Genomic DNA, 15,723 nt, shown 5'->3' with positions numbered 1-15,723 from the left:
AGATGAGTCGTCAAGGATTTACAAACAATAAATATTTAAATAAAAAGGTTGACGACTATTTTAAATTATTACTGTAACTTTTAGATATCCCTGTAAACACGAGTATATTACTATTAATTTTACAAATCCTTCGAATAAATTACAACATAGTATTGTTCTTAATATTCTTTTAGAAATGTATACAAAATACTAAAATACATTTGAATAAAAAATTTATATTTATATTTTCACCAATTAGCTAAATCATTAATCGTTATTAAAAGCAAAATAAATATATTTTTCCAGATACTATAGGTATCAAGAAATCAATAAGATTTCAAAAACACAATACATGAGTATTAAATTATTACAATTCATCATAACATATAATGCAAAACTTGTTTTTGTTAAATAAAATTGAAAACTATAATAGCCTATAAATTATCTTACTATTTTATTTAAATCTATAACTCCCTTCTATAACACTATTAGTTCACTCTTGACCCTGAAATTAAATTATCATTAATTTCATATTAGAGAGTTTGTACATTTCCCATGAGTCAACATGCTTCCACCTTTAGGGTATATGCTTTTAATAGTTTTATTTGATGTACTTCAAGACTTTGAATCGTCTATAATCTAAATTATATAAATTTAAGACTCATTGTTTTTTATAACCACACTCAAATAAAAATTTCAATGTTAACAAAATATTTAAAATATTTTTAAATTTTAAATTTATTTTTCGTGATTTATATTATGATATAATGACTAAACATAACAAATCTGATTAGTTGAGAATGTGAAGGTTTTATTTACATGACATAGAAGTACAAGAACAAAATGGAAAAAGTTAATAAGATATTTACATACTTTAAACGAATATTTAAACAATACATATTGCTAAATTGCTTGATCTTTAATAGTTGTATATTACTTTCCGAAAAGTCAACATAGTAATGTATTTAGTTTTTAAGATAAGACACCGGTTATAGACTGAGAACATGAAATATTTCGTTCCTTTTTGTTCTACAAGAAAATTGTGATCTGCCTGTGGACTTGGGTTAGATTAAATAATATATACCTAAATCGCGTCATAACAAATATTACAGGTGTTTACTGTTCAGGTATACAACACTGATACTATAGGTATCACGGTTGTTAATATTGTCATTGTTGTTTACCATCTTTCTCGCGGACATGATAATATAACTAATAATAATAATAATAATAATAGAAACCCGAATGTTGATGACTTTTGCATCTTCTTTTGGAAACATAAAATACGATACTTTTCTAGTTTAAATAAATATGTTTGTAAAACACATATATCTACAAAAATAATTTTCATTTTACATTTTTTTTTTCGTTTTTAAGTCATTATTTGTTGAAATTTTAGGGAATTTTTCACTATTTTTTACCCAATAAGTAAAATTGAAATGAAAAAATAAAACTCATCAAAATTTTTAGATATGAATATGACATGAAAAGTATTAAAATTAATTTAATTTTACTATACATATATTACAAATAATACTTAAAACAAATATTAAACATTTTTTTTAGTTTAAAACTAGTTTCAATGCAGTTTCACTCAAATCAAAATACAGATGTACCAATATAAATTATAATTATTATTAATTTAAAAATCAATAAAAAAAATGTTTTAATTTAACAGTTTTTTTAGTGTTTGCGAGTATTTAGATCATAAAATTTATTAGGGCATTTTTTTTGTATTCTTCAGCTTATAAATGCATTATTTTAAGACATCAACATCCGGGCCCCAATAATAATAATATTGTAAAGTGTCTAATATGTCTTATAAGTGTCCTTGTCTCGTCGAGCCCGTTGCTGAGAAATAGCGAGAACGCCACCGCGGTGCACACAGCATCGCACACAATCTCCCTACCGGTTCGCCATCGCACTCGTCGCATATGTGTGTGCGTGCGCGTCTGTGCGGTGTGAGTGTGTGCGCGTGAGTTTTTTTTACAATATTATATATTATTGTTTCCTTACCTGTTTACAGCCGTACCTATATAAACAAAAACCGGTATTAAATAACTTTTAATACCTATCCGGAGACAATTGTGTGTGGTGCTGAACGTGGACCGCATTCGAATTTTATTTTATTTATTTTCTGTAAAAGTCTTCTGTGGACTTCTTCGCGATGGCTGTAAGTATTTTCCTTTAACTGTAACCTGAAATATTATAATACCTATTATAGTATTTTTAACGTATAATAATACATCTGATCATCTGAATAATATTATATACTACGGACGAATGCACGATATTATTTTTAAGATACAAAACCGGAAAATAATAACAAAGAAAAAAATATTCGTTTATTTTATTATTTTTCTAATTATAAAAATGTAAAATTAACAATTTTTTTCTTTGTAATATTTTTACGAAAATTCCTTTTAATATATAATTAGCCATTTTATGATCCGGTACACATAAATACTCGTAAACTTTAATACTGTTTAGATTTTAATTTACCAATTTATCTATAACTAAGACTGATTTTAACTTAACAATCTATAATTAATATACTAGAATAAAAAATAATTTGATTATAGTTTCTAGTACTTAAATAATCCATGTTCAATATTTGTATTAATTGTCTTGAAAAATTCTGGATATTCTTTGTAAAATATAGCTTTAACTAAATTGAGAAATTTGTTGAGCTTATATAGCTCATAACTTTAGAAGGAGTTATTCGGTTGAATTACAATTATATTTAATCTATTAACATGCATTTGCATAAAGTAAAAGGTAGTATATATCTAGATTTTAATCACCTAAGCCAATATTATATGGGTTATGGGTGGTTACCTGTTGTTGTTGTTTTTTTTTAAGAATTTTACAATAATATACATTACACTTGAGACCTACTGTTAAGATCTAAGAGTGAATGTATACTAGTATATTTGCACAGTTATCTATATGTTTAATCTTTGAACAAAATGTGTATAAATACAATAAATAATAATATATTGTAATCAAATATTTTCTACTATTATTAATAAGTATAAATAAATAAGCACCTACTATAAACAGGATGGTATAAAAAGATTTAAACAGAGCCTTCGATCAATGACACTCTGATTTTAAATATATTAATGACTATTACTTTAAACCAGAAGTGTTGAAAATTCTATATATTTTCTTTATTTTTAGTATTAAAGAAAATCGACCGGTAAAACTTAAAATTCAATAAAAATAGAAATTCTCAAATATAATGATTAAAACTGATGTTGAAATAAATGTACTAAAATAATTATGTTTATCATACTTCATTTGTTAATTAATTAAATATATTGTACTAATTAAAATATACTGTGTTAATAAATTTCATAAAGTTAAAAAGAACTTGTCCAACAAGTTATAAGTAAATATATAGTAAATGTATACATTTTTATAATATCTTTATACATTATTAAAGAATTAAATATGTACTCGAATATATTAGTTTATGTTTATAAAGTTCATAATTTAGTATAATAAGAGCAATTTTTGAATTCATTAAATAATAGTAATATGCAACGAATTATTTATTTATTTTGCAATGAATATTAATATTTAATTGGTACATATTATATATAAAATAATACTACTAAACCGTACTAAATACTTCATGTTTTTATAAAATTTTTGTAATATTATAGTAGGTAGATATTTAAAAAAATTTGTTAATTATCTTTTTCGTATTATTTTTGAATTCTACATCTTAGATTTATGTTTCGAAATAATGATTATTTTTTAAGCTAAAAGTAACTTCATACAACTAAAAAATAATTTAAGTTTGTTGATATTATAAGTTTATTATGAAAACCATTCTTTTGTAATCCAATAACATTTCAATGATTTTTTTCTAATGCATATATTAAAATATTGGGAATTTGCCACATCTTATAATGTAAAAATTTAACATTTCATATTAGTTATGAATGTTATAATATTTTCGATTCATAAAAGGTTTGGAACAAATTTGACCTACATAGTCGAAATCATCAAATTTAGCAACGCGCCCTATTATGTTTGCGTGATGATCACAATAGCGTTGGTGGATAATATTCATATTATAACCGAATAATATCTTATTATGAAACGATCTTTTTCCGTTCAGCGAACCGTACAACAAGCAGCAATAATGATTGTCAGACCTCTGAATCTAAGGTCAACAGTAATAGAATCAAAAAAAGTCAAATTTCAATCATTTTACTGCGCCAGACATTTATAGAATACGTATACAATAAAAATAATAACTCAAAATAACTCTATAGCTGTCATTTCAAAATCAAGCGTCTTTTTAAACCAATATCGATTTAGGATCACTTTAAAAAGGATTATTTATTATTCTTACTATTTTATAACTAAACAAGCTACGCGTATAAATCGCGCATTTAATATATCACTTACCTGTGTAAATAATAATACATTTCAATAATACATGTACATGTGGTTGTTTATCTAAATGGAACTCAACTCATTTTCTACAATAGTGAACCAAATTGATGTATTTTCAACAAGTATTCTTGTTGGACAACGCCTTATTACATGTTAAGGCGTCACGGAAATGAGTTATGATTACTCCTACGTATATATTATAAATGTACATATCATTAACTATTAAATGCACGATGTATGTATGGGGAAGATTTAGGAAATCCGCAAAGAATAAAAAGATTATAATTTTCGTGATATGCGAGCAATTTTAAGACTACTTAAAAAGCAATTAAAATTTAAAATATAAAAAATAATAGGTATAACCAAATTACTTTTGAATTTTTATTAATCTTTGTAGTTAACAATTTTGAGTAAAAAATGAATATACCTACTTATAAAAAAAATGTAATCAATAAGTTATTTATATAATATATATCTATTATAATATAGAGGTTGTGGACAGTACTATTTTAATGTAGTAGATTTAGTATGTATTTGTAATACAAATAAATGATAAATAGTACACCTTGTAATAAATAGTTAATCATTCAAATTTTATTAAAAAAAAAACTAAGTCATAGGTATTGTTTTAATTAAAATTACAATATTTTATTCAATGCATATTTTTCAAGTTATATATAATTAAAATATGCATTTTAAAACTGGAAAAAAATAATTATAACTTTCATCATTGTCATTAACATTAGTTATATTTATCGAAAAATATAATAACAGAAATAGTATTTTATGAAGGAAGAATAAAGTTAAATGTAATCGTATATTGAAAGTACTTTGAAAATACATAAATAAATACGTTGAGCATTATTCCATCTGATTTGAGAAATTAAATAAATAGTTATCACTCAACTACCATCAAAAGGTTAAAATTTATTCTCGGCAATTTGACGATGAATGTATGGATGAAAGCTATGCCAAGAAAATTTATCATTACATCTAGTATTCTTCGACTCATTGGACTTGATAAACATTTCGATCGACACCGATGATGACAGACAGTTTGAAAATAAAACGTTCAGCTGTTTTGGCAAATCATCTCGCAACCAACACAGACGAAAAGCGTGTCAAAGGTACCTATAAGGTAACCGACCTTTATATAATATTATGTAGACACGTCTAGCGTGATGGTCAATTTTTTAAATATTTAAAATACTCATTGCTTAAGTGCGTCTAAACATCTACCAAATTGTTTACTACGAATGCCGACGCCAATTTTTCGGTTCTTATTGATACCTATATAGTTATTATTAGGGAGTTTAATACGATTGTTATTTTTCACGTTAAACAAAATATCATTTATGTAATAATTATTAATAAGCTATGATCTTATGAACGATTATTGGCGGATCTTTCAATTAAAATAATATAATATCATATAATAGGTACGTAATAATATAAGATATTATCCTGATTGTGAATGGAATAAAATTAATTTATTAATTCTGGTGGAGCTAAATGTTCAAACGCCCAATGTAAAATTGTTTCTTTTGCTCAATAGTTCCTTTCTGTCTATAAAAATAATTTGACATGCTGACGATGGCGATTTAGTTGATTGGAGAGAGATAATTTTGCTTTCGTTTCATAACAGTTTTAGATTTACCCACACCAAGGACAAGGTTTTTTCTAATAACATTTAAAATATCATAATCACACGATGATACCTACCGGCTACTACAAGAGAAATAAGCAAACTTCGTGTATGTCCATAAAACGTGTCTGTACGGCGATTGTATTTATCCTTGTCCGAAATATATTTACACAGTAACCTATGGATATTGGATATTATTCACATAAAAATGTTGTCATGATCTAAATTTACATACTAGTCCCTAACATCTTCATTTTTTTCTTTTCGTTTTATGTAATTTATATGAATATATTTTAATAATAAAAACATTTAATATGTTCACTCTCTTTTAGGACATACTACTTGAAAACGTGTAGCTCATACCCACTATTTTAATGTAACAAGGTATTTAATATAATATTGATGTAAAAATAATTGATCGTTCGATTAAAATATTTTTATTTATTTTATTTTAAAATATATGCAAAAATAATTTCAGAAATGCTATAGCTATGATATAATAATATTCATATGAATATAATATTAAAATGTAGATTTTAAGCTATATAAGAAATGACTATAACAAGTTAGCACCCTGTAAGGAACCTAAAATAATATAATCGGCTTAAAATGTTTTACATTGATACACATTTAAGTGATTATTGCAATGCAGTATTCAAAAAAATAAAATATATAATTTATAATACATAATGTGGGTTTTACTTATAAAATTAAGTTACAATAGTTATTATTCCAATTCATTCCAGTTACTATTACAAAATATGTCATACTTTATAGTATGCACTGTGTTTATATCCTGAATTATTTTAGCAAAATTACCTTAATAAATATTTTAAATTAAAAATACATGATTTTAATAAAATTTAATTGTGTTTATCAATATAATAATATGATATTGTTCTCGATATATTAGATTATAAGATCCATTATTGTATGGTAATGTGTTTACAACTTTCGCTTTATTGTCTAACAAAAATAATTTAATTAATTTAATTACTTTGAAATTACATATTATGTAAAGTTAATCGAAAAATGATAATTAGGAATTATATGTTGAAACTAAATGTTTTTTTATGACCTTTGCAATTAAATTTTTTTTAAATTCTATAAAATGTATAAATGGTATAATTATTATGTTGTTGATGAAATCATATCATTATTACTATAAATTATGCAAATGGATGTTATGTGCTATTTATAATATATTATATATACAAATGATATTATTTATGATCATCAATCGCTGTATTAAAAATATATAATTAGGTACTTACTTACTCCAATAGTATGACAAATTAAGCATTTATCATCGACATAACAATTTTGCGTATATAAAATGCAAAAATAAATTTTATTTTTATGATTAAAGCACAAATTAAACATATTTTTTTTCAAAATAAAACTTGCAATTTTTGATTTAAATTTTACAAAATTGTCGAAAAGACCTGGCAAAATATCAAATTAGTCAGACCAGTTTTCGAAAAAAAAGCATTTACGCTCTTGTATTATAAGTACTGTCACAATACTGACAAATATCGTGGAATTATCTGTACAGGTTATAATATTATAATATAATGTTATATTATCTGTAAAAAGATAATGATTTCACCTTGAAAGCTCGAATTATTTAACATTATTATCTCGAAACACACCAATATTATATTATGTGATTAATTAAATTGTGTTTATACATGTACGATGTATGTACATAGCTTATAATTATATGAAATTTAAATAAATAAATAAATATGTAAATTCATTTATTTTTAGATGCACTATTTAATGCTAAGTAGGAAGTTACATATTAAATTATTCAATTAAATATAACAGCAGTATATTTTAGTATATATAATTGGAGTAAGAACAAAAAATATGAGTTATTAAAAATCTTAAAGGTTTTATGAAAAATTACGTATTTACTAATAGTAGACTAAACTTAATATTAAGTCTTATAATATTATACATATTCGTACCTAATAATATAACTGATAATTTATCATCAATTAATGAATTATTCAATTATATAACAGGGTATAATGCAAGGCACTGTTGAACATTGTTTGCGATGTTGAGAACATTTTTGCGCTGTTGGAAATACATTTTTATGTTATTGATAATAAAATTACGGCTGAAAAGGTTGGTGAAATGGTTCGAAAGTTATATTTTTCAAAAACTTCCTATGCCATAATTTTGTGAGAATTATGTTAGTAGAGTAATTTTCAAATTTTAAATATTACATATTAAATTATTATACCAATCATATGTATTATTTAAAACAATTATTTTTCGGAAATCGATTATATACTTGCACACACCGATGATTTTTTATACATATATTACACAGTAAAATTGTATATAAAAACTATTGAACATTTTTTGGTCTAAATATATTCACTTTTGCAAAGTTTATTAATTATATTGTTATATCAATATATTTTTAGCATATTTATATATAGAATGATATTTTTACATTTAAAGTAGAGCTATAAATATGACCTGTAATACCTAGAAAAGTAGAGGGAATTTAATGCATTTTCGATAAAATTCCTTAAAATAGGCCGTGTTATATAAATTGCCTATAATTTTAATTTGCAACTTCCGTTTTTAATAATTCTTATAAATAAAATAAATTGTATATTTTTCTAGTAAGGTACCTACCTAGTAAGATACATAGATTACTAAATCGACAGCAGTATACATTTTTATAGGGAATAAGGAAATAATATAATGACCAGTAATTTAGTTTTTAAAATAAAATAAATATATTTATTATTTTATTTATTTTTTCAGTTGACCATTGTGTTGGGGTTGACTATCTTAAGTGTAGTAAACTATGGTAATACATTTGAGTTTTCTGGACTTAACCCATCAGTACAAATTAAATCACAAATAAAACCAACCATAAAGCCATTTTCTACACAGACTAACCAAGTAAGTTAAATTTTAATTATGTTGTGTACATAAATTCTTACGGTTGTAATTTTTAATAGCCTTATCAAGCAGACCAATTTAAGTCAACGTTTGGACAAAACACTGTACCTGCAAAGCCTTTTGGAGCCCCATTTGACCACTTTAAACCAGCTTATCAACCTTATCAACCATTCAGGACAAATTATCAACCATTTGGTCCTTATCCTGGATACCCAGGACCTGTTGTATATCCCGGCCATGGCGGTTATCAAGGACCAGAGGCTTACTCCTCTCCATCTTACCGTTTTGATGAGCCTAACCACAAGCCATTTGGTTTCCAACCGTTACCAGCACCGGTCCAGCCAACGTTCAATCAATACAAGTTTGGTCCAGCAAAAAAATTCAATAAAAATTTCCCAGGATTAGCCGATTTTAATCAACCGGGCAAATATTTCCAAGAACATCAATTTGGAGCATATCACGGACCTGAATTTTCTTCTGCTATTGTGCCTGCAGAACACAATATTAAACAATCAAAACCTAAAGATACGTTTTTAGGCAAGCCAATTTTTCCGACTTTACCCGAATTCGGATTACCTAAACAAACCAGCTTTGGATTTCCTTCGCCATCATTCGGGTATCCAGTACCAAACTTCCCACCAGTTCAGGTATGGCTAAAATTATCAAAAATAAATCATACAATATCATAATGCGTGATTCCAAGTATGTGGTCTTCAACTGCATAATCTCAAGACCTCAATAAACTTTTAGACTAATTAGGACTCTTAGGGTTGTAACTTTTGAGGCACAATTTTATTTATATATGTGCTTATTCGTTATTATATTTGATTATATAACACCTGTATAATGGCTGAACAAATATTCTTTTTATTTAACTTTATTTTGGATTTATTTCGCCTCTTCTTAGTTTTATCCATTCAAATGAAGCAATTAACACAAATTATTTCATCATAGCACTTTGTTTGTAGTATACATATTAGGCTTTTTTTTTAACGAATATCTATTCTCCAATTACGATTCATATCCATAATGGATGTAAAATATTATTATTAAAAAGTATGTCAAATGAAAACAAGTTTTGGTTGCAATTTACGTGATAATTGTAATTTACCATCGGCTTGACATTGTTTTACTCACCGAGGATGGTCTGCGGTTTCGATTTCAATATAAGTTTTCACATCGCTTAATATATACATCTTCATATTAATCTGCTGCCTACATGATTTTTATTTTTTTATATAATAAATTTTATTAATTTTAGCTGTAATACTTATATTGCATAATATAATATATTATGTATGTTTATTGTTAATATATTTTTTATTTATTCAAACTATTTTACAAAAATCAAATAACTATCAATTATTAGCGTATATTATTAGGTTTAAAGAATGATTATCTTGTTTAAAAGTAATTAAATATTGTAAGGTTATTACATATTTGTGCTTATATAAATGTGAAAAGTAAAACATTAGTTTATACTAGTTATAGTATAATTAAAAGTTTGATAAATTTGTGGATACTTAGAATTTTCTGATTTTAATTTATAAAAAATTTTAAATTATTAATATACTTTTAGAAACTTAATACGAAAATTTAGGTATAAATATCTTAGCTAGTATAAATAAAATTAAAATACTAAAATTTTCACACGTATCACTTATTATTTTATCACATATTGTTATTTCGACCGATTAACTTATAAGATAAGAGTAACTCGTAAGTGGGGATACATGAGGACTCGACCCCCTTCCTAATTTAAAATCCTAGTTAAAACCATGAAGATTACGACAATAGAGTCGAAATAGCATATTTTTTTTATTTTAAATGATATTAATTACAACCATAAAGGTATAAACCAAAAAGATATTATTTGGTAAAATTTATTACCCCCTGATAAAGCATTATTTCTAATAATACCTTAATAAATCTAATACGATATATTGTTATTCAGCCTTTCGTCAGCACCGTAATACCGTCGGTAAAAAGCGCACCCACTACAGTCGTTCCGGTGGATGCCGTAAACGTGGAAAAAAAATTCGGCGGAGCTGAAATCACTACCTCTGTCGTCCCGTCGTCTTCGGCTCAAGATGAATCGGCAACGGTGCAACAGAAATCCGAGGAGGTCACGGGCAAGCCGTCGGCAGCGACGCCTGAAAGCCCCGCTCAGGAGGAGATCACTACCGGTTTAGTCTCTACCGCCGAAGAGCCCGCAGCCGAAGTAGCGCCCAACAATGAAAAGCCCGCAGCCGAAGTAGCGCCCAACAATGAAGTGCCCGCAGCCGAAGTAGCGACCAACAATGAAGTGCCCGCGGCTGAAGTAGCAACCAACAATGAAGTGCCCGCCGCAGCTCAGGACGCCGCCCCGGCCGACGAACAAAGCACACCACCATCGGAGAGCAACGAACCCATCAGCAGCGCCGATAACGAGAAAATCGCAACCGTCCCGGAAAACCAAGAGCCCGTCGTGGAACTCGGCTCGGTCGTGGTAGCCCAAGAAGTCAAGGAGACCTCGAGCGCCGCACCGGCTGAGGTTTCAAACAACCCGAGCGAGTCGTCCACCGTCGGCGGATCCGAGTCCACCTCCGCGAAATCCGAACTAGTCACCGAGAACAAACCCGACGCCGGTGTTCCGACCGGTGAGTAGATTTTTTTGGTTTTTCCGTACACTTTATGATGATAATGAATCTTAGTGACGTAAGCGAGGACGAGTCAACGCACTATAAGACGTAAAAATCGTTAAAAAAAAAAAAAAAGAAGAAGGATCGTATTATTTCTACGCATAATAATCGAAACGTGCATTATTTTATTTAAAGCACGAGGTTGTTGTGAATCATAACGACGTTTATAACTGCTAAATCGTATTGCACAACGTACTTCGAGTATATTATGATAATAAATCGGACACGTTTAAAAATTTAATTTGAAACAAACATATTTTTTATTTCACGCCCGGTGAAATGCCTCGTCATTTCAGAGTAATTCCACTATTATACAGTTGCCCGAAAATATTAAACATTTTGTGCGGTAATTTCAAATTCAATTAAAACCTAATCTCGTCCGACATAAGACCGCTCGACTGTTTCTTTATTATATTTATTATAGATTCAATTGAAACATTCGAGTTGACCGCTATAGCGTTCAATGACTTACCAAATTCATTCGGCTCACACATAGTTATTACAAAGATCACCTCCAGTGCGTAATATTATCTAATGAGGCCAATGTACCGTTTTGGAATATTATTGTTTATGTTTTCTTATTAAATAACTGAAATTTTATATTGTTCAAATACAAACAAAAAACTGGCAAGTCTGAATCACGCCCGTTCGGTAGTTCGTAAATACGCCGCAGTGAATTTGATTAATCTTTGTTGGCACGGTTTTATGCGTCATAATATTCGAGCACAAGTTCATTATACATTTGATGAGTATGACTGCGATTGTAATCATATTTACAATACTGACCGTGCACACTAACAATGTGATATCTAATGAGATCGTTGTAAAAATATAATATAAACATACTATTATAGTACCAATGAGTAATAAAATATAATTATAAAAATGTTTATATGAATAAAATATTAAGATTTCGTACGATTAGCTATTTTAAGCTCGCGGTAGTAGATATATTTAATTCATTGGCATACTTCTTGTAAATTTGTATAAATTAATAATAAAGAATCACGTTAGAACCCTGATCATAATCTTAACGAAAAATATATATTTACTGATGCTTATATATAATATGTAATATATGTTATCAATATGTCCAACAACTATTTTGAACACTATTGTGAATTTCAAATTTATAACAATCGAAATTATAAATTAATACTTATCTTGTTCCTACAGTGAGCCTGCCGGGTCTACCCGTCGAACTACAAAACTCGAATTTCGGATCCATATCGGACACGTCTTCTCTGGGTCTGTTCGGTGCATCTGGATTCCCACCGAACTTTGGACAGTCCGTTAGTGTCCAACAGCCGTCGTACTACCCCTACTTCGATGCTCCCAAGTTCTCGGAAGAAGAACTGAAGGCGTTCGCAGCTAGCTTCGGAACCAATGTCCCACAGTCTGGCCAGGTTATCGGAAGTGCAGACCCAACAGTTAAAATCACCGAGAGCACTTTCAGTAATCCGTCGGCTGAGATCGCCACCAAACTCGAAACTGGAGACAAGGTTGTAAGTGAAGACAAAGCCGTGAGCGGAGAGAAAAAAACAACTGTTGAATCGCAATCCCGCAACATCCCAGAATCACAACCGAAGTTAAACACTGTACAAATTATCCAGGACGACCCGTTCAACGGACAGCTGCCTTTGTTGTAAGTATATAATAATCGGAGTCTACATAATACTTACCTATATTATAAATGATTCGCCTAGTTATTATTGAGCAACATGTCTGACGGAATTTAAGGCTTTAAGCGTTTTAGAAAGATTCAAACCGAAACGAATAAGCGATACACGATAATAACGAGACTTCTAAAGTTTAGAAGTCTAACTGTCTAAGTATATATAAAAAAAAAAAATACAAAAATATAATACAGTGCTGTTAAAATCAAACAAAATGGTACTTATTTTGTTATAATTAAAATAAAATGTTCTTATTATATACTAATATAAAAAAAAAACGTATTGAAAAAAATTACTTTAAACTTTTTAATTTGAGTATTCTGAATAGTTTCCAACTCAGGATATATAATAAATGCGGGTTTCTATAAATAAAAAAACGTTGGTCGTGTTTTTAAACATTCTGCACACGGTACAAAATAATAAAAAAAATCTTTTTATTAAGTAGCTGTGTGTAATTATTAAATATAGGTATACAAAAAAAATATCGTAACTCTGCACTTATGATAAACAATGAATTGCCAAATAATACTAGTCGCGTCCTGAAGGCTAAAATGGATTTATAACTATAATAATATTACTCATCAATATATACTATAATAAGCCTATTTCTGCCAATAGAACAAAATATAAGAAAATAACTTCCGAGTCATTCTTATCTATATCTTATACGTTATTATTATGTAATTTTACTCGTCACGCCTCCGCTCACGTCTACAAACCTTACGTATGTTTTTCAGGTATGACCCATCCAACTCCGGCTCGCCCCTGGACACATACAAGTTCTACAACCACCCGTCCGTGGCCGCGTTGTCGTCTCAAGCCTCTCTGGCCTCGTACTCGCCCGAGTCCGCGTTCAACAACTTCGGAACCCAATTCCGTCAAGGCTACTTGGTCGAAGGATCGCCCTCGTTGACACCGCTCACCAAGACAGTCGTGCAGTCCGGCCAGACGCCGATTTCCATCTCATCTCTGGACCATCCGCTCCACAGCCAGGTGTTCAAATACTCGCAATCGTTCGTGCCGTATCCCGGACTGGTGACCGGCAACAACAACGGTGCCGCTTTCCAAACTTTCGACGTATCGTCCACCGCCGCTCCAGTCGTCTCCTCCACCACTGCCGCCGCCGCGGCCGCTGACGTTTCCGTCCAGTCGACATCCGCTCCGGATGTTGCGGTCGAGAGCAGCAGCGAAGTTCCAGCCGCCGAAACAGCTTAAGGTGTCCACGATGTTCTTCCCGCCATTCCCCTATCCCCGGAAATGGTCTCTTTACTTACTTTCCTCGTTCTTTCAATAACAAACCATCCAACATTGCCTTTGTACAATATATTATTTGTACCAATTTCCACGATGACTGAACACGGCGATCTGTTCGCAGTACCGAAGATCGGCAGGGTTGCCAGCCAATTTCAAAAGACTATAAATACGTGCCTATTGTAATTAATATTATTGAACCATGATTATGTAATTTTTTTACACGAACGTATTTAAATACAAATTACTGCGTATAATAATAATAATAACCATACCGTCCAAAAGCATACATTTTTTTTATGTAGTTATTATATACCGTGTTCCTGTTAGTGATTTTTATCCCAAAAAAATTATTTATTTTTCAGCACGTCATTAAATGCTCGCAATATAAATAGGTTTAAGAGTATAGCCATAAAGATACTTATTTTACTCAAATATAATACATTATATTATATAGTATACCTACTCATAATGTATACCTAATGAAAATGTGCGCACGACGCGCATTATTATTATGATGATGTTGAAGAAATAAATCATACCGATTTATAATAATCTTAACTGTAAGTACCAATCTATATGTTCGTATAATAGACATCATATTGTGGAAATTATTATTAAGAGACTATCCGTGTACACTTTAAATTCTGAAGGCCGTCGTGTGACGGTGGATGATGAAGTAAGTATAATAAGTATAATAATTTTATATATAAATTATGTATTGTGTCAAATTTAAACCACGCCGCTAAACGTTAGTTGTTCCAAAGTGTTATGTAACCGTCATTCCTCTTTGCAGTGATTATTTATTTTTATTTTTTTATCGAGAACAAAATACTTTAACACAATACAGTTTTTAACAACTATTGTTGATATTTAAACGTGAATAATTGTAAATTATGAATTATTTAATTTTATAACAATACTCTTATTATATTAATTGTTAATATAAATAAAAGTATTAAATGCCCAAGTTGTATTTAATTTTATATGTTTTGAATCGCGGATTATTAAATTTTTGATTGTAAATAAGTTATTATACAAGATTCCTCATAAGTTTATCTTACAGCATTTTAAAATACATACATCCAATTTCTTTTTATGGACATTTTGACAAAATTGGATATCTAAATTTTAAATGAAAAATAAC

The 15,723-nt window shown here is 28.8% G+C and overlaps 1 protein-coding gene across 1 annotated transcript; it reads left to right on the top strand.

Annotated features, from left to right (window-relative positions):
• The first annotated feature begins 1,994 nt into the window (after positions 1-1,994).
• Positions 1,995-14,867, top strand: LOC113552743 (phosphatase and actin regulator 4-like). Its single transcript, XM_026955633.1, has 6 exons — positions 1,995-2,152; positions 8,828-8,968; positions 9,028-9,615; positions 10,923-11,607; positions 12,826-13,294; positions 14,063-14,867. Exons 1-6 carry the CDS (start codon positions 2,147-2,149, stop codon positions 14,538-14,540), a joined length of 2,367 nt encoding a protein of 788 aa, XP_026811434.1. The 5' UTR covers positions 1,995-2,146; the 3' UTR covers positions 14,541-14,867.
• Positions 14,868-15,723: the final 856 nt, after the last annotated feature.

The sequence above is a fragment of the Rhopalosiphum maidis genome, chromosome 2, assembly GCF_003676215.2.
Source record: "Rhopalosiphum maidis isolate BTI-1 chromosome 2, ASM367621v3, whole genome shotgun sequence".
Taxonomy (NCBI): domain Eukaryota; kingdom Metazoa; phylum Arthropoda; class Insecta; order Hemiptera; family Aphididae; genus Rhopalosiphum; species Rhopalosiphum maidis.
The sequence above is the reverse complement of the archived record's forward strand: the minus strand, read 5'-3'. Positions and strand labels throughout refer to the sequence as shown.